The following is a 20,662-nucleotide window of genomic DNA, read 5'->3' on the forward strand; positions in this document are numbered from 1 at the left end:
CTGCGCTACCACAGGTCAGGCCTATTTTTTTATTAAATTTTTTTACAGAGACAGAGAGTGAGTCAGAGAGAGGGATAGACAGGGACAGACAGACAGGAACGGAGAGAGATGAGAAGCATCAATCATTAGTTTTTCATTGCACATTGCAACACCTTAGTTGTTCATTGATTGCTTTCTCATATGTGCCTTGACCACGGGCCTTCAGCAGACCGAGTAACCCCTTGCTGGAGCCAGCGACCTTGGGTTCAAGCTGGTGACCTCGGGGTCTCGAACCTGGGTATTCCGCATCCCATTCCAACGCTCTATCCACTGCGCCACCGCCTGGTCAGGCGGTAATCTATCTCTTGATGGTCAATAGGAAAGAAAAGGTCTCAATCTAAGTTAGGAAATGGGAATTCCTGAATTAGCCTTTCTAATCCATTGGCACAACTAGATAGGCAATTCCTCAGAAGTGGAACTCCAGTCTGTTTCCTTCCCATTTTACCTGACCTGACATAAGAAGACTGGGGGCTGGGTTCACTACAGCACCTTCTCTTCCCACTTTAAATGATACTTTTTTAGAGAGAGAGAGAATAGAGGAAGAGAAAAACATTGATTTGTTTCCTTTATTCATGCATTCACTGGTTGCTTCTTGTATGTGCCTGATGGGGGATCGAACCCATAACCTTGGTATATCGTGATGGCACTCTAGCCAACTGAACTACCTGGCCAGGGCCACTTCCTACTTCAAATGCAGACTTCACAAAGGACAACTAGGTTGTCTGGTTTCTTTAATACTCAGGAAAAAAAGGGGGGGGGGGAAACTGGGATGAGCAACTATAAAGAAACGAGGTGATTTTAACGAGCATATTAGAATTTGTATACCCAAATAATCACCAAACTATTTCTGGATTTTGAGAGGATGTTTATTAAAGCTGGAGACTGTAAAACAAGGGGCTAGGAGAAAAGAAGCAACAGGAGACTAGGCAGGGCTGCTTTGGTTCTCTAAAAATGTTATAGGAAAGAGATGACCCCAGGTGTGGCTGCTCTGAGAAGTTAGAAAATAAGGGACCTTGGAGACGGGTCAGCCCGAACAAGCTGCCACTGCCTAGTGCTCCCTGGTTGCAAGTCTCATGGGGACCCTTAGAGTTTAGGAGATGAACGCCTGTGGAAGAAAAAGGGGAATGGAAAGGCATGGATGTTACCTCCAGGAGGGAGAGCATGCTAATCACTAAATTTTAAACCAATCAGCAAAACATACGAGAATTCCTCTTTAGAATCTGCTTCCAAAAATCACTTCGTTTTTGGTCAGATGTGATCTACTACTCCACCTAATCTTATTCCTCAGCCTGGGTACCAAGTGATGTCTGGAGCTGATGCTTGAATTAACTGAGCTGTATTGAGTGCCTGTGGCTGACATGCTCGAACCAACCTAGCCATCCTCAGCACCCTAAAACCAATTAAGCCACTGACTGCTGGAAGGGAAGAGGGAGAAAAGGGGGAGAGAAGCAGATGGTCACTTCTTGTGTGCTCTGACCAGGAATTGAACTTGGGATGTTCTGCCAGGCTGACACTCTACCCACTGAGCCAACCAGCCAGGGCCCAGACTGCAAGTTCTAAACAGGTTAAACAGGTGAGGGAAAACTAAATACTAATAAAAGGGTTTATTTACCCCACCCCTCAGTTGTCCTCACCCATCATGTTGTCTGTCTATATATGTAGATGCGGTCTTTGATCCCTGGTTTGCTAGGTAGTTTTTGTGAAAACTTAACCTAGTCTACATTTAGATTACTGAAATGTGTCTTTACTAAAATGTCTGTGCCAGGTTGGCAAGTCACAGGGCTCTTGGAACACACCTTTCAGTCCTTGTAGAGGCAATAGTGAAATCCATGTGCAGTGGTCTGTTTCCTCTCAATGCAAGTTCCAGGACACATCAGGCCCTGGATACAGAAATACCGGGGCTCCGGCAGAGGAGGGGCTGAAAGGACTCAAGCTGCGTGAGGACAGTGTGGAAGTTGGTGGCGCAGGGAGAGAGACTGTGGGGGACAGCCACTGGAACCCATGCTGACTCATCCTCCAATACCACAGTCACCATCTTTCTTCCCCAAGTGATGTCTAACTTCCAAAAATCAAACTTATCCTTGCAGTACTCAACTTCAAAGCACAAACCCATCTTCAGTGTACCCAAAAAAGCACCAATAATTACTCAGTAACACAGATACTCAGAAAACTTGCTACAGATCCTTAAAGCTTGTTTCCAAAGACGTGTTAGGACAGTATTTCAGCACTGGCCTCTTCAGTGGGAAAAAATGAAGGGCACACCAATGTTTGTATTTTTAAGTTCTGGTATACATATACATTTACATACATATATACATATGTATGTAAATGTATATATATAAATTTTTATTTTTGACAGAGATAGAGTCAGAGAGGGACATATAGGGATAAACAGACAGGAAGGGAAGAGATGAGAAGCATCAATTCTTCATGAGGTACCTTAGCTGTTCTTCGATTGCTTTCTCATATGTGCCTTGACCAGGGGGGTGGGGCTACAGCAGAGCCAGTGACCTTTGGGCTCAAGCCAGTGACCATGGGGTCATGTCTATGATTCCATGCTCAAGCCAGTGACCTTGCACTCAACTTGGTGAGCCTGCGCTCAAGCAAACGACCTTGGGGTTTCAATCCTGGGTCCTCTGTGTCCAAGTCCAACGCTCTATCCACTGCACTACCGCTTGGTCAGGCAGTTCCAATACTTTTAAGAAAAACAAAACTTCCCATGCAGAACATGGTATCACTTTAAACAGAACTGTGACTGCTATTCTGTGATGTTAAAGAATTTGTAAAGATCTCAGCAGGTAAAGATGAAAAAGTGTTGAGTTTGAGGATTTGCCCTCATGCTCTTAAGATGTTATCTTAGGACTCTACTTCTTTGCCCCATTCTTTACCTGATTATTGGTAATCATAGCAGCTGCAGTTAACAAGCATTCATAAAGGTCTCCACACCAGAATGAACACATCTTATTCTTCTCTTTCACTGAACGCTAGTTACTAACGTTATGCCGACATTATTTTACAGATGAAAAGTCAAACTGAATAAATGCCTTGCCCAAGTCACACAGAGGGTGGCAAAGCCAGGGTTTAGAGAAATTTGACTGCAAAATCCATGTACTTAACTCCTGGGCCCACCTGGTGACCTGAAAGAGACTAGTGGTACCTATATTGTGCAGCAACTGGGTCAGCAATTTTTGCATTAGAGAAGATAAAAGAGAAAAAAGAATTTTGCTTTCATTAACATTCAAATATGAAAGGAAGTAAATAATGTCATAAAACAATTCAAATAAAATAAGAATGGTTAATATTAGAAATGCCAGTGTCATGCTCTCTCAGTGCTGCATCCCTTGCTCTTCAAAGCTTCCACAGTACCCATTCCTTATTTCAGAGGCTGCTCTCCCACCAGGATGCGACACTGGCAGTAGCTGACCTGCTATTTCACCAGCCAGCTATAAATTCCTTACCCATAAAATCACAGTACCATCCTCCAGGTTTTACTCATAATAAAGGAAATTAGCCATCTCATAACACCAATAGATGGCAATGTTGCTCCGTTTTTTAGAATTATAAACAGAATCCAATTGTGTCCTTTATTATACCAGCTAAATGCTAACCGAAGGATGAGAGATTCAGCATTGGTATACTTCTGCTTCCCAGGTGGTTTGAGTTCTCCCTTACACCCCACAAATATACTTCTTCATCTTAGCATTAAGCACTGACCCATGCATACATCTGGTCTTCCATCAATGCTCATGGAATGACTCACCACAAGGCTTTTCATAAAGTCAGTTTGCCTCAGTGTTACTGATTTGAAAGACTAAAATGACCCAACAATGGTATTTTCCCAAAGCCTCTAGAGCGTGTATGGATTACTATTATAACCAGGAAAACCCAAATAAACATTATCCCTCAGTGGCCATATCTAGCTCTTTTTATTCAGGAGGTGCTTACTATCTCATCTCCCTCCATTTCAGAGCTGTCTTCATGACTTTACTTCAAACTATTACCATCTTCTCCATCGTGTTACCTACCAGGGCGTAAACTAGGTTTTGCAATCCCTAGGGAAAATAGTTAAGACAATGTTGACATTCTTGGTTTATCTGAAAGGGAAAAAGGTATATCTATCATGTGCCAGACCTTTTCATATATCATCTCATTTTGTCTGCAAAACAAACTCAGGAGGTAGTAATCATTCCCATTTCAGAGCTGAGGAAACAGGCTCAGAGTCATTGGGCAATGTTCTCAAGGTTGCCACTGTTATCCTAATTCCACTGTTTCTACTCTATCAGAATGGACCATTTAAGTTTGGAAAAAGACCTACCTTTGCAATATTGTTTTGGAATTTGTAAACATTCCAAAAAATTTAAATGCTTAAGACTTTTCACTTAAATCAGACTGAATTGATTTGAAAGAAAAAAATATTATCTCTTAGTTTAACAATTTCACAAATGTGTTTTTTTTTGTTTTTTCTTTGTATTTTTTCTGAAGTGAGAAGCAGGGAGGCAGTCAGACTGCTGCATGTGTGCCCAACTGGGATCCACCCGGCATGCCCAGCAGGGGGCGATGCTCTGCCCATCTGGGGCATTACTTCACTGCGACTGGAGCCATCCTTAGTGCCTGAGGCGGAGGCCATAGAGCCATCCTCAGCGCCCGGGCTAACTTTGCTCCAGTAGAGCCTTGGCTGCAGGAGGGGAAGAGACAGACAGAAAGAGAGAGAAGCGAGAGGGGAAAGGGTGGAGAAGCAGATGGGCGCTTCTCCTGTGTGCCCTGACCGGGAATCAAACCTGGGACTTCCACATACTGGGCTGATGCTCTCCTGCTGAGCCAACTGGCCAGGGCCACAAATGTGCTTTTTTCATGTCATGTTTTTTTTTTTTTTTCTTTTGAGCACAAGTGAAAGGCAGGAAGGGAGAGAGGTGAGAAGAATCATCTCATAGTTGCATTACTTTAGTTGTTCATTTATTGCTTCTCATATGTACCTTGACCAGGCCAGTGACCCCTTTTTCAAGCCAGTGACCCTGGGCTCAAGCCAGTGGCTATGGGGTCATGTCAATGATCCCACGCTCAAGCCAGATGACCCTGCACTTAAGCTGGTGATCTTGGGGTTACCTGGGTCCTCAGCATCCCAGATTGATGCTCTATTCATTCAGCCACCACTAGTTGGGCCATATCATGTTTTCTTAAGGGAGGCATCTCTATATTTCACAAAATGGTAGTAAAACAAATTTTTTCAGCTTATATATAAAAAGCAAAGATTTAAGGTAAATTGATGGGTTTAAATATCTCTTAATTAATTTTAGAAATGGGCCTCACAGTTTTAAGGAAGTTAACATTCATGAAAAAATATTTGAGCCTGTAATCAGATTTCTAAAAATTCAATTTGGTTGGTAAAATCATAAATGGAAGGTGGGCAGTGGGGAGGAGAGACATTTCACTTCTTTTTAACCCAAGTACTCCCCCACAAGGATATAACTAAGTTAAAAACCACCTTCAAGTAAATGATAGTTTTTTTTAAAAAAGAGAAAATGAAAATGCTTTAATAGAGGAAAAATAATTATAAGAGAAATTAATCAATAAATAACAAAGAATTTTTAGACTAGTACACTATGTTCAAAATCATAGGGAAACCTAACCAACTCCATCCTCGTAAACCTGCCTAAAACCATGTCCCCACTCATGTTGGTTTAATACCCACCAAGTGTTACATATGAACCAATTAATTTATAGAAGTGAATCTCTTTATGAGAGAATTCAGGATAATAAAGGTGCAGATGTCATAATTTCCCCCCACCGTTTGGGGATGAGGTCTGAAAATGTTAGCTTCTAAAACTGAAACGAAGAGAATCAACATAATCAACTGCACAAGTGACAGTGGACCTTAAGGACACAAGTGCTCCCCTGAACACACACACAATGAATTACCATAGCTGCAAATTACTAAAAGTACATTATGAGCCAGGCACTGTGCTAATAAGCACCTTGTAAGGACCAACCCACATAATCCTCCAGCAAACCTCTGAGGTTGATAATATGTATTATTTTTATTGAGATGAGATTCAGATTACATAAACCTATGTTACCTATGTAATTTTAAAGCAAAAAATTCAGTGGCATTTAGTACAATGTTGTGCAACCACTTCTACTGAGTTCCAAAATATTTTAACACTTCAAAAGGTGACTGTACCCGCTAAGCAGTTGCTCCTCAGTTCTCCCTCCCTACCAGCCCTGGTAACCACCAATCTGTGTTCTATGGACTTGCCTGTTTGGGATATATAATTGGAATCTAACAATATGTAACATTGTGTGCCTGCCTTTTGTTACTTGGCATGTTATCAAGATTCATCTACATTGTAACATGTCAATACCTTTTTTTTTTTTTGGTGGCTGAATAGCATTCCACTGAATGTATATATTGATCAAATTAACTTTATTTTGTAGGCAGGGAAACTGAGGTTAAGACTGCGTAGCTAGTAAGTGGGTGAGCTGCAGTGCGAACCTTGGTCTGACTCCAGACCAAGCTCAGCCATCCTGCATTCCACCAAGTCAATCAGAGACCAAGGAATTCCTGAAACTTAATACAAAAACCAGTCTTTAGTTCAAAATCCTTAAAACTGTAAGCTATTGACTCTAACCTGGGGAGGTGGTACCTTAAAGGCAGGGCAGGTCTGTGGTTACAGAACCACATATGGATGCCTCGCTGCTCCCTGTGCTGGTCCCGCACTTCCAACGGTGACTGCCTGACTCCGGCCACAGGTCCTCCAGAAGGCAGGCTGAAGGTAACTCAGCTCACTCCAAGGACAAATAGCCCCTTCGCACACAGAAGGCCCTCTACAAAGTCCTCTCACCTCTCCACTTTCTGTGCACAAACAATGCTTGTGTTTGTTATCAGATGTGTCCAACTTCCACAAATACATTTCAGTTCTCAACCCAGATTTAGTGTTGAACATAGACACTGTGTCCTCTTGGTCTCTTGCCAGTTTGGTGGGTTTGAGTCACTCCTTCCAGGAAGGGAGGGGAAACTCCTTGTGTCAGGTGTTTTTTGAGTTCTCCTTTATCCATATAACCACAATGACATAAATATTATAATTGGCCCATTTTAGAGGTAAGAAAATTGAAGTTCATTAAGGGCAAGTAAGTTAACCAAGGTCACATAACCACTGAAAGGCAGAGCTGAGATCTAAACGGGTCTTTTCTAGAAGGCTCATTCATCCCACTACGTGGCCCTCAATAAAATTATCTTCAGGGAAACTAATAAAAAGCTAAGAAGCACACATTGCTCCCAGGTTTTTTTTTGTATTTTTCCAAAGCTGGAAACGGGGAGAGACAGACAGACTCCCGCATGCGCCGACCGGGATCCACCCGGCACGCCCACCAGGGGGCGACGCTCTGCCCACCAGGGGGCGACGCTCTGAACACCAGAGGGCGATGCTCTGCCCCTCCGGGGCGTCGCTCTGTTGCGACCAGAGCCACTCTAGTGCCTGGGCAGAGGCCAAGGAGCCATCCCCAGCGCCCGGGCCATCTTTGCTCCAATGGAGCCTCACTGCGGGAGGGGAAGAGAGACAGAGAGGAAGGAGAGGGGGAGGGGTGGAGAAGCAGATGGGCGCCTCTCCTGTGTGCCCTGGCTGGGAATCGAACCCAGGACCCCTTGCATGCCAGGCTGACGCTCTACCACTGAGCCAACCGGCCAGGGCTGCTCCCAGGTTTTTAACCTCTAATCCACAGGTGGTTCTCATGGAACCTGTGGACCATCTGAAGGTGTATGCAGTTATATGGATGAACAGGTTCCTGGTGAGAGGATCTCAGGCTGCACCCCAACCTTGGAGGTGGGGCACCACCCAACTGTGCCAGCACATACTCAGCCCTGCCTGGAGTGGAGGGTAGCCTCCCTCTTTAACTCCACCTGGATAAGTCCTAATGGGGCCATATTTCTGACTTCTCATGATTTTCTAGGCTGGTGTCACTGAAGTTGTAGAAATCCTATAAAGGCACTGCATGCAGGAGCTCTTAGGTCAAGTCCTCCGCTTGCACTTGACAGTGGCCATATTGCTGAGCCTCAAACATTCCTTCTGTGGAGGGTCCCACCACCTCAACTCAAAGGGCTGTTGTGGGATAAACAAGAAAACAGGTGTTGGCCCTGGCCGGTTGGCTCAGCAGTAGAGCGTCGGCCTGGCGTGCAGGAGTCCCGGGTTCGATTCCCGGCCAGGGCACACAAGAGAAGCGCCTATCTGCTTCTCCACCCCTCCCCCTCTCCTTCCTCTCTCTCTCTCTTCCCCTCCCGCAGCCGAGGCTCCATTGGAGCAAAGATGGCCTGGGCGCTGGGGATGGCTCTGTGGCCTCTGCCTCAGGCGCTAGAATGGCTCTGGAAGCAACAGAGCGACGCTCCAGAGGGGCAGAACATCGGCCCCTGGTGGGCATGCCGGGTGGATCCCGGTCGGGCGCATGCCAGAGTCTGTCTGACTGCCTCCCCATTTCCAGCTTCGGAAAAATGAAAAACAACCCCCCCCCTCCAAAAAAAAAAGAAAACCGGTGTCTACTCCATCTGAACTCCCACTGAGTATTCACTGTAATGATTTGCAAAAAAAAAATGTTACCCTGGGCCCTGGCCAGTTGGCTCAGTGGTAGAGCGTCGGCCTGGCGTGAGGAAGTTCCGGGTTCGATTCCCGGCCAGGGCACACAGGAGAAGTGCCCATCTGCTTCTCCACTCCTTCCCCTCTCCTTCCTGTCTCTCTCTTCCCCTCCCGCAGCCAAGGCTCCATTGGAGCAAAAGATGACCCGGGCGCTGGGGATGGCTCCTTGGCCTCCACCGAGGCGCTAGAGTGGCTCTGATCACGACAGAGCGATGCCCCAGATGTGCAGAGCATCGCCCCCTGGTGGGCGTGCCGGGTGGATCCCGGTTGGGCACATGCGGGAGTCTGTCTGACTGCCTCCCCGTTTCCAGCTTCAGGAAAATACAAAAAAAAAAAAAAAAAAAAAAAAAAAAAAAATTACCCTATATTGGTTCTTCAAATTAAAAATAACAAATATCTAAGTCTGCAGCAAAATCATTCAAGTTGTGAGTATCTGAATCAGAAAGAGGGCAGAACACATGCTGCTGTCTTAGGTGACGATGCTTACACTGTTTGGATGTGTGGTCTATTATCACATCATTTTCCAGACTTTACTAAGTAAAAATGTCTCCTAGGGAAGTGGAAAAGCCTGTAAAGAAAGTAGGTTAGTTTTAGAGGCCTAGGAAATACTCCTGCATTAGAAAAAAAAAAAACAGTTGGAAGTGATAGTGTACTGAGAAAGTTATACAAAATATATAATCTTGACCAAGCAGGTGTCTGCATTTTTTTAATGTATTTTGCACTAGGTTGACAAAATATAACTTGTGACAATGTTGGTTTTACAAAAGTTTCATGGTATTTCTTGACCATGATGTGCTATTTCTAGTGAATTCTTGTGTGGCCAGTCAGCCTGATGACACTTGAAAATATGGTAGTGATGGGTGGCCCCAAACGCCCCAGAACTGGGAAGTGATGAAGGAGAGAGAGGGTTTGGTGAAGGATTTCAGTTTTAAAGCAAGTCTGGAAGGTTGCAGAGATTTAAGAACCATGTAAGCCTGATGCTTTGGAGTGTGGGTGCAGAAACTCCTGACGGTGGTTTTATTGCAGAGTAAATATCCAATCTTGATGAACCTAAGCTTTTTTTGAAAACAAATGCCATCTGGTACATTTATTTCAGAGGTAAGGAAAAAGTACTAGGACATAATACTTCCAAAGTAGTATAATAAGTTAATACTACTTTTAGCTAGAAGCTGTGAGGATGATACAAACCAGAGCCTTCACTGGTCTATCACTCCAGAACTCCCAGGACCCTCAGGTGATGCTGGAGGGTGCATGCCCTGCTACACGGTATTCAAATCTTACACATAAAGAAGGAGAATTCTCTATACAAGGCTTCTTTGACTAAAGATGATGCTTTGGATATTCTTCTAGAGCTTTCAGTCACAAATACCTGTGTGATCTTTTGGCTTCTCTACATCTTTTTTTTTTTTTTTTTTTTTTTTTAAGTGAGAGGAGAGGAGAAAGTGAGATAGATTTCCTTCCTCATGCACCCCAACCAGGATCCACCTGGCAACCACTGTCTGGGACTGATGCTCAAATCAACCAAACTATTCTCAGTGCCTGAGGCCAACACTCAAGACCACTCAAGCAATCCTCAGTGCCCGGGGCTGACACTCAAACTAATCAAGGCCCTGGCCAGTTGGCTCAGTGGTAGAGCATTGGCCTGGTATATGGGTGTCCCGGGTTCAATTCCAGGTGAGGCACACAGGAGAAGCAACCATCTGCTTCTTCACTCCTTCTTCTCCCCTTCTCTCTCTCTCTCTTTCTCTCTATCCCTCCTCCTGCAGCCATGGCTCAATTGGTTTGAGTGAGTAGGCCTTGGGCACTGAGGATGGCTCCGTGGCCTTCACCTCAGGTGCTTAAAAAAAAAATGGTTCAGTTTCTGAGCAACCAAGTAATTTTCCCAGATGGGCAAAGCATCACCCCCTAGTGGGTTTTTCAGGTGGATCCCTGTTGGGGTACATGCTGGAGTCTCTCTGCCTCCTCTCCTCTCACTAAAATTAAAACAACAACAACAACAAAAACACCAATTGAGCCACTGGCTGTGGGGGGGGGGGAGAGGGAGAGAGGGGGAGAATGGGGCAGGAGTAAAGGGGGAGAGAAGCAAATGGTTATTTCTCCTGCGTGCGCCCTGACTGGGGATCAAACTTTGGACATCTGCACACTGAGCCGACACTCGATCCATTGAGACAGCCGGTCTGGGCCTTCTCTACATTTTTATTGTCGCCTTTATACCAAGGAATCACCACGACCTCCAGTGCATATTAGCTGAAGACAAAGCATCTGAGGTGGAGTATTGATAGCAGGACCATACTCTGATGAAGGGTTCATGGAGGAGTTTTTGCCATAAAGACATTTGATGTACTGATTAGGCTTGAAAAGAAGTGTCGTTTCCATGTCCTGGCCACTGTGAACAATGCTGCAATGAACATGGGGCTGCATGTGTCTTTACGTATCAATGTTTCTGAGTTTTTGGGGTATATACCCAGTAGAGAGATTGCTGGGTCATAAGGTAGTCTATTTTCAGTTTTTTGAGGAACCACCATACTTTCTTCCATAATGGTTGTACTACTTTACATTCCCACCAACAGTGTATGAGGGTTCCTTTTTCTCCACAGCCTCTCCAACACTTGCTATTACCTGTCTTGTTAATAATAGCTAATCGAACAGGTGTGAGGTGGTATCTCATTGCAGTTTTGATTTGCATTTCTCTAATAACTAAAGAAGATGAGCATCTTTTCATATATCTGTTGGCCATTTGTTCTTCCTCCTGGGAGAAGTGTCTGTTCATGTCCTCTTCCCATTTTTTTATTGGATTGTTTGTTTGTTTGTTGTTGAGTTTTATGAGTTCTTTGTATATTTTGGATATTAGGCCCTTATCTGAGCTGTTGTTTGAAAATATCATTTCCCATTTAGTTGGCTTTCTGTTTATTTTGTTATCAGTTTCTCTTGCTGAGCAAAAACTTCTTAGTCTGATGTAGTTCCATTCATTAATTTTTGCCTTCACTTCTCTTGCCATTGGAGTCAAATTCATAAAATGCTCTTTAAAACCCAGGTCCACTGGATAAAGAAGATGTGGCACATATACACTATGGAATACTACTCAGCCATAAGAAATGATGACATCGGATCATTTACAGCAAAATGGTGGGATCTTGATAATATTATACGAAGTGAAATAAGTAAATCAGAAAAAACCAGGAACTGCATTATTCCATACGTAGGTGGGACATAAAAGTGAAACTAAGAGACATTGATAAGAGTGTGGTGGTTACGGGGGGGGGGGAGGGGGGAAAGGGAGAGGGAAAGGGGGAGGGGGAGGGGCACAAAGAAAACTAGATAGAAGGTGACAGAGGACAATCTGACTTTGGGTGATGGGTATGCAACATAATTGAAAGACAAGATAACCTGGATTTGTTGATCTTTGAATATATGTAACCTGATTTATTGATGTCGCCCCATTAAAAAAAAGAAAAGAAGTGTCACTAGAAATGATCATGAAATAGGGAAGAAATGCCTCCTGAAATTTTTTGCCAACATTAAAGTTTTTGAGAAAGTAATGATCAAAGTGAAGTCTTTCACTTGCTAAGGAGCATGTTGTAAGCAAAGTGAACAGTGAAAATGCTGAAGAACTATCAGCATCACTAATGAAAAGTGAAGAACTTACTATGAAGCTCTTTCAAACTGATGGTCGTATTGCTCTGAGGCAGGGGAGGAAGGGGAGCTCCATTATTTGAATGCCAAATCTTCAAAATATAGAGCATGCAGACATGATGATTTTGTTGCCAGAGAGCAAGACTGTAGACTGTGACATGAACAGAAGAAACACAAGTATAAGCCATCTTAGGCTGTCGGGAGCTCTAAGATCATGCATCAAGGGAATGCAAACAAGTGCTTGTTATTTTTTTCATCTCAGCTTCCAAAGATGGTCCTTACCCATCTAGTTCTGGAGTATTTAGTGCCAAGGAGACTGTCGGACAATGTCTTGAACTTGGACAGTGGATGAGTCTCAGACATTTGTTCCCTCACTGCTACTGGCTCCCTCTGGCTCATCCCCCCCCGCCATGCCCTCTGTACATTTCCCTCCTCTTCCCTCGGATACCATGCCTCAGGCAACTCTTCACTGGGATCTGACCAATTTTAAAAAAGCCTCGTTTACTGTGTTTACTAAAGGTAATTGTACTGCCCAAAACCCAGCCTGGCCAGTGGTGGCACAGTGGATAAGTGTAGACCGGGGATGCTGAGGACACCGGTTCAAAACCCCTGGCTTGCTGGGTCAAGGCACATACAAGAAGCAATCAATGACCAACTAAAGTGAAGCAACTATGATCTCTCTTTCTCTCTCCCTCCCATTCTAAAATCAATAAATAAAACCTTAAAAAACCTATTTAAGTTAATTGTATTCATTCTGTACTTCATACATTTCATCACCTATTTTTACTTCATGACAAGTTCACCGAAGGAAGGTGCAATTTTTATCTAATACTGTTGTGTATTCCACATAAGTATGCCCACCAAGTAGTTCACTGACAAACAACTAGGTAATTGATGTTTTATATGCTTCCTATAAAACAGAAATCCTTGTTAAATATTAAGTGGATTTTTAAGGGCTTGAGTACTCGGTTGAAGTTCTTGGACAAGCAGAGACACATTATTTTTTACATTTAAAGTAATGGAACACAGTGTTCTGTAGTCCCCACAGCTGCTTTCTGGCTCTCTTTCAGGAGCAGATGGGGTGTGGGGAAGGGAAGAGATGCCTGGGCATAAAAGTGCTGCTTTGGAAACTGTAGAGTGCCTCGTAAATGTAAACTATCCTCATTTTCAGGTAGAGTCAGGGTAAACCAGAATTTCCCTGTTGCTGGATGAGTCTTCTTGGGACCCATCTATCCAACCTCCTCAAAGAACAGATGAAGACACAGGGTGAAGCCCAGAGGGAAAGACCTTGGGTCAGTCATAGTCACTGCTGATTTATGGACAGAATCTGAAGTCCCAGAACAGGGCTCTTTTTCTCCCCTGTGTAATTTTATCTTTTAAAACACTAACAGTTTTCTGGTTCTGGGGGCAGCATGCCCTTTGAAACTTTTAAATCAATGGCCAGTTACAATAAAATGACTTTTTACCTCGCCCTGAACTTGGCTTATGGTAGGAAATTCAGTAAATATTTGTTGGTGAAATAAGAAAACTGAGGTTAAATTGTTAAAGTTCGTCTTGGTCACTCCTCTCTCGTGAAGAAACCCAACGGCTTAGAATCACCTCCTGTAACCAATCAAAACAAAACAGACAACTCAATTTTAGAAACAGAAATGAAAGAACATGCTAGGCATGCGACATCACAGCTACATTTCACAAAAAGCTGTCCGTGTATGAGGATATCTGTTCCCATTCCTTGTAAGTGAACATTTGGAGGAAATGTAGCAATAAAACCTTACATGCAAATAAAATCTACCATAATCACACAAAGATTTTAAAAGCTAAACCTGTCACAGCTGTGGTATCCCACCAGCCCTTTCCAGGACTAGGAGTGCTGGTACAGAAGCTCATATTTAACATCAGAACCAAGTCTATGATGGCGCTGCTATATCCCGGTCAGTACTGACAGGGCAGAAGTGGATCTGGACTGGCACTTTCTGAAAAGCTAACCTAGTGGGGGTGGAGGGACAAACTGAGGGGATGAGGTGCTGGGACACCCGAGCAGGTGTGCAGTGCGATGGGGCAGTGAGACCAAGAAGGAAGGGTGCAATGTGCTGCATGTGGGCAAAGGGTCAAAGACAGGGCGAGGGATGGAATTATTAAACACTGGATGACTGGAAATGAACTTAGCAGCCCTGGCAGAGAAAAACCTGTCAGAAAAACAGGGGGAGATTCAGATCAACACAGAACCCCAGAAGCCAGATGAGAAGTTCAAGGAAGGAATGAGTCAACAGCAACACTTACAGTCTCTGGGAATGAGACTGAGGAGTGGTTCTGGCCTAGCCAGGAGGCCCCAGGCCGTCTGGGAGAGCAGTTTCAGCTGAGTGGTGAGGACAGAAACCAGGCCAAATCGCAAGTGAGGAAGCAGCAAGAATTAAGCGGGAGTGAGAGTGGCTTTAGCAGGGAAGGGCCCCAGAAGACTTTACCAAGGCAAGATGGGTTTCTTTTGTGTTCTTGGAAGCACATGTTTAAGGGGACACACTACTGTGGACAGAATCTTTGGGATGACATAAATTTTCTTTGAGTTTACGCACCTGAACTTTAATTTTTTTCATACATTCTGGTGACTCCATTTCTTTGTCAGTCATGGTAGAGGGTTTAATCAAATAGCACAGCATAAGTTCCTATTGAGAAACAAACAAACAAAAATCTCCATATCCCACAAAATAATAGTACAAATCTTAGTTCATCAGCAGGACATGCACAGTCTCAATTCCCTCTCACTGTGTGCTCCTGGGAACATCATAACTGGGCTCACATTCTAGACTAAGGACCTGCCATTTAGTCATTGTTGACATGTTAAAAGAATGCAAATCACATAGAATTACTGCTTGTAAACTTATAATTTAAATATTATATATATGTTGTAAGTCTCAAAAAGTGGGCATAAAAACACTGGAAACAGTATAGTCTCCCTATTCCTACTGGACAAAGCTACTTTTTACAGGCCGAAGCCTAAACAGTTTAACCTGCACCCGAGACAGCAGTCACCTGGCCTCTCTGGACTTTTCAGTCTTAGTTCCACCACACCTCCAGCAGCAGTGGGTCAGAGTGGGAGGGGGCCCACAATTCACTTTAGTTAGCAAATTACTGAATCACTGAGAAGACACAAAGATTCATCCTTTATAGTCCTGGTGACTTCTCTTCTATCTTGATGGCAGCAGGAAACAGAACACAGCCAGGAAGTCAGCTGGCTCTGGGTTTGAGTCCCAGTTCTGAATATGAGCTATGTGATCATGGTGTCTCTCTCAACATCTCTGACCCTTCAATTCTTCACTCTTAGAATGAGGACAGTAAATGGATGGTAAGAAAACATGTAAAGTGTTAGCAATAAATATTAATTCCCTTCCTGCTTTTTCAAGAGGTTGGCGAACTCTGAAAAGAAATGTGTCAATGTTTGGACTCCTTTATGTGGTTGTGTGGGTGAATTTTGAGCAGGTGCTGGCTGTACTCACCAAGGGCACCCTGGAGAAGAAAGGCAATGCCCAGCGCTGTCAATCATGGGAAACTTAGCTCAATTGCTGGAGTTCAGAACCAGTTGATGGTGGGAGGGGACCTGAGATGGAGGATAGCTTCTAGCCCAATTGTAATGCTGGTGATTGAGGCCTGGCAGGTTCAAGCAGACAGTAGAGGAATTGCGGAGCCGGAAAGCACAGGGCCACACCCATTTATTGGAGGCTCCCAAAGACAGGTGAGCTAACAAAGCAAAACCTGCTTTTCACAGCGAAGGGCAAGGAAGCAGGGAAACTGTACCTCACAGTAGGGAGAGAGTGATCCTGGGAGAACTGCCCCCAAGGGAAAGTACAGGCAGCCTTATATAGACCACACATATGTGGCACTGCCACGTGCTCACGTACTAATCAGGCTTGCAGCCACTAAACCAGCAAGCAAGCCTAACACAGCTGTTTTCCCCACACCAATTTTCCAGAATTTTGCTGGCAGAAACATTTTGAAGTTTCTACAAATGACTTTTCTATTTCTACTACATTTAAGAAAAAAAAAATCTAACCATTTAAGTGACAGGTAATGCCAGAACTGATGCTGTTACCTTGGAGACATTCACTGAAACTCTGCTCAAGGTGGCCAGTGACTTCCAACTGAAAGGTCTTCGAAGAGGGCCCTCAAAATGGTCATTGACTAACTCAATAATGACAGAGTAACTGAAAAACACACGAAGGGATAATAAAAAGTATGAAATCATCTGTTTAAAAAGAATATTGTTTGGCCTGACTGGTGATGGCACAATGAATAGAGCATCGACCTGGGATGCTGAGGTACCAGGTTTGAAACACCTAAGGTTGCCAACTTGAGCACAGGCTCATCTAGCTTGAGCACAGGGTCACCGGCGTGACCTGAGCCCAAAGGTTGCTGGCTTGAAGCCCAAGGTCACTGGTTTGAGCAAGGGGTCAATGGCTTGGCTTGAGCCCACTGGTTAAGGCACTTATGAGAAGCAATCAATGAACAACTAAAGTGATGCAACTATGAGTTGATGTTTCTCATCTCTCTCTCTTTCTGTCTCTGCCTCTCTCTCTCTCTAAAAAAATAAAATAAAAAATAAGAATATTGTTTGTCCTACCAAGAACAAAGATACAGAAAAAATGGAATGTACATCATCTGATACTAAATTCTCCTAGATTGATTGCTACTGATAACATATTAGTGAAAAACTCATACTTTGTAAGAATGATTTCAACACGTATAGGAAAGGAACAGAAATATTTCTCCCAGCCTGATCTGTGGAAGCACAGAGTGGATCAAGTGTCGACATGAAATACCGAGGTCGCTGGTTTGAAACCCCGGGCTTGCCTGGTCAAGGCACATATGGGAGTTGATGCTTCCTGCTCCTCCCTGCTTCTCTCTCTCTCTCTCTCTCTCTCTCTCCCTCCCCCATATAAAAATCGAATAAATAAAATCTTAAAAGAAAAATATTTCTCCCAATATGAAAGCTAAGAATTCACTCAATTGTTTAGATATTAATTCTGATATTTAAGATGAACAATTATTACATAGATGAACTCAATATTTAATACTAAAAGACACATTATCATAACCTATTTATTATTTTATTCATGATCTAACAATGCTGGTGTATAAGGCACAGACATATAGTATTTATCCTTATCAGGCCAATAGGAAAATGACCAATTGTTTCTGTGGCACTGAATATTAAAGTGGAGGCCAGAAATTTCACATTCCTGTCATTAACTTATTTAAAAATCACTCCAAACCTTGCATGGTAAAATGGAGGTCCTTTTCGATACAGCACTGCAAAGAAAAACAAAGAAATAAAAGTATAACCACCCTAAATCAAAATCTTATTTTATTACTTAAGTCTTTTCTCTCCACAGAGATATAAACAACCAATGATCTGTATGTGGTAATCTGCAATATTCCCTCTAGTCTATTTTTAAAGTCCAAACTGTTTTTCCACCTGGAATGAAATGCAATTAGTAAAGCAAATCTGTTGTCAAACCCTAACCATACCCTTCCTCCCCACCCCACAAGTGAATTCCAAAGTCAAGTCCAAGTGGTCTTGTTTTATATTCTCTGGAGTGAGAGCTTGAAAGTCTATCAAGAATGTGAAGTTCGTATAATATGGATGGATACTTTGTTATTCATACTGAATCAATGTAATTCAAAGCATTTGCATTAATCTGGCTAGGTACCGACTTAAGTGTTGGTGCTGGAGATGAAAAAGGCTCATGCCTGTTTTTAAGAAATTCAAAGTCAAGTGGGGGAAAAAATCCCATAACCATACACACCACTCAGAGATCTGCCCTACTTCTGCAGTTCCCTGCTTATGCATGAAGGATAGGTTCCAAGACTTCCAGTGCTATATAGTACCAAACCCCATATGTTTTTTCTTATGCATACATACTATATTAAAGTTTAATTTATCAATTAGGCACAGTAAGAGATTAACAACAATAACTAATAATAAAATAGAATGATTATAACAATATACTATAAGAAAAGTTATGTTATTAAGGTAAAATAAGTGTTACTTGAACATAAGCACTGTGATAGCCCAGCAGTCAGTCTGATAACCTAAGTGACTAATGGATGGGGATCATCTATGCTGGACAAAGGGGTGACTCATGTCCTGGGTGGGACGGAGTAGGACGGCGACAGATCTCATTATGCTACTCAGAACGATGTAAAATGTAAAATTTATGAATTGTTTGTCTCTGGAATTTTCCATTTCATACTTTCAAACCAATATTGACATGGAACTGAAACCAAGAGAAGATAAAGGGGGCTACTGGGACTTCAGTCTGAAGGTAAAGAGCCGCTGCTGAAAGCATAGGGTCGGGGACTCTGCCATGTAGACCCTGGAACTGCACAGGGAATCCTTTGGAGGCACAGTCTGTGGCAGGGAGGCAAACGCCACGCACCTCACAGGAGTGTGGAGATGAAGTAAAAGGAGAGAAGAAAAGCACAGAGGCCACGTGCCTGGTCACCAAAGGATGCAGCAGCCATGGGAGCTTCAGGGGAGGGGATGTGAAGAAAGGCTCCCCCTTGGTTCCTAGTCTCATTTTCAAGAGTGGGTGATCAAGGTCAACTAGCTCAGCAGCTGCACTTGATCTGAGATGCATATCATTTGTTCCAAATACTGCTCCTGGAATGAAATTTGATTGACAAGATTTATTCAAGGAAGAGTTTCCCTGATAAGATGTGAGTTTCATAACGGCCCTTTGTCATGAGTCATTAGCTCTGTAAGCAGAAACAACTGTTAAGAGAATGTCCTGTATTTAACCTGTGTTGGCAGTTCTAAGGTACATGCGATTAGGTCATTAAGCCTTCAAAACTAAAATATTGTTAAACCGTTGGCACTGAGCTGCTGTGCCTGGAGAAGGGGTCAAGTTGAGGAAGTGTTCTTCCCATCTCAGGCAAGCACTGCTCCTGAACCCTTGCTGAAGCAGGAACTGAGACACCCTTCAAGCGGCTGCTGGGCCAAGGGACCTGGTCTCACATTAATTATACAAGCAGCTCGAAGTACATGATATGCCCCAGCTGTGGAAAAGGCCTCCGGAGAGCTGGGAAATAACAGTTGGTTTATTTCTTCTCTTTTTAGAAAATCTGTCTGCTTGTCTGTTCTTTCATTCATCCTTATAAGGCAGTTTATGTTTAACTTAGGAAAGTTCTCTCTTCTCAACATCCACAAATATGGCTTGAGTATTGAAAATACATGAGATAAGGTATGTTTAGAAGCACTCAACAAAAGCCCCTTTACCCTAAAACTCACTTTAAAAAAATAAAGATGTTATTTTATAAGGAAGGTATTGTTATCTTTGTTATATTATGAGCAAATGAAAACTTGGAGAGATGAATAAACTTGCTTGAAGTGACACACACCTCCCAGGAGTATAAAGATTAAATAAGATACACATCCGGCTGTGAACCCAAAAAAGTGCTCTATCACCCATGCCACCTCTTAATGCATCATTGTAGCCTTGTCCATTGGAAAATTCTACTCCAGTTTCACCCATATAATGAGAAAGTTGGAGAAGACCTGCCAAGTATTTACAATGAGTGGCTGTTCTTACAGGAACATGAAAAGTAGAACAAGGCAGGAAGCCAATGAAGAAAAATGAAACAGGCACACCACTTATTTAAACAATGTGACCTGTGGCCACACAATTATCTGGAAACCTAGCAAACTAATCTCAAGCTAGTCCTGATCATTAGTGTGGTATCTCTGAGTTAGGATATCTGTACCTTAAATCCAGACATGGAAGAAACAAAATAAACCATTTATCTTAGAAAGATGGGTGAGCCCTAACCTTTATTTTAAACTGCTGACCCCCTTTGAGAATTTCATGAAAGCTATTAACTCTTGATCCAGAAAAACATGCCAATCTACAAACAATATTTTGAATAAAATTTCAGGGGGTGCAAGGAGACCCCTGAAGACTATCCTATATGTCTAGGTTAAGCACACTCAAAATGTAAAAGATTGAACTGGCCTTCTTTGGGTATTTAAAAAAACCCAAAACCATGGAACAATGTAATGTGACAGTTCAAAAGACCTCAAGCGCCATGACTTCTTAGAAGGCCTCTCAATATCTTGAAATTTTTGTTTTGACCTCATTAACAATTCTAAAAAGCATCCCGGAACCACTCCCATTTGACAGATGAGGAAAATGAGTTTTGGAGATTTACTGAAGGAGTGACACCAGTGCTGATCATGTTTACTCACCCAGGCCTGTGGTGTTAAGTGCCAGTTACATAATGACAACTCCAAATTTGTATCTCAGCTGTGCTCCAGACTGCCTATCTTCCCAGTTATCCCCAGTTGGCTTACTTAACATGTCCAAATATTAAGTGAAATA

The 20,662-nt window shown here is 43.0% G+C and overlaps 1 protein-coding gene across 6 annotated transcripts in view; it reads right to left on the minus strand.

The window, feature by feature from the left end:
• Nucleotides 1-20,662, minus strand: part of TSEN2 (tRNA splicing endonuclease subunit 2) — a 217,187-nt gene that overhangs the window by 148,899 nt on the left and 47,626 nt on the right. For 4 of the 6 annotated variants that reach the window (XM_066351046.1, XM_066351047.1, XM_066351048.1 and 1 more), the window contains 4 exons: nt 17,558-17,594; nt 16,378-16,489; nt 14,864-14,953; nt 12,724-13,895 (listed from right to left, as the gene is read on the minus strand). In XM_066351046.1, the coding sequence (XP_066207143.1) occupies nt 13,836-13,895; nt 14,864-14,953; nt 16,378-16,489; nt 17,558-17,594 (299 nt within the window). In that variant the 3' untranslated portion in view covers nt 12,724-13,835. Of the gene's footprint in view, nt 1-12,723; nt 13,896-14,863; nt 14,954-16,377; nt 16,490-17,557; nt 17,595-20,662 lie in introns of those variants that run through there. The other 2 variants (XR_010747200.1, XR_010747201.1) reach the window with 2 other exon arrangements.

This window comes from Saccopteryx leptura, chromosome 10 (assembly GCF_036850995.1).
Source record: "Saccopteryx leptura isolate mSacLep1 chromosome 10, mSacLep1_pri_phased_curated, whole genome shotgun sequence".
NCBI lineage: Eukaryota > Metazoa > Chordata > Mammalia > Chiroptera > Emballonuridae > Saccopteryx > Saccopteryx leptura.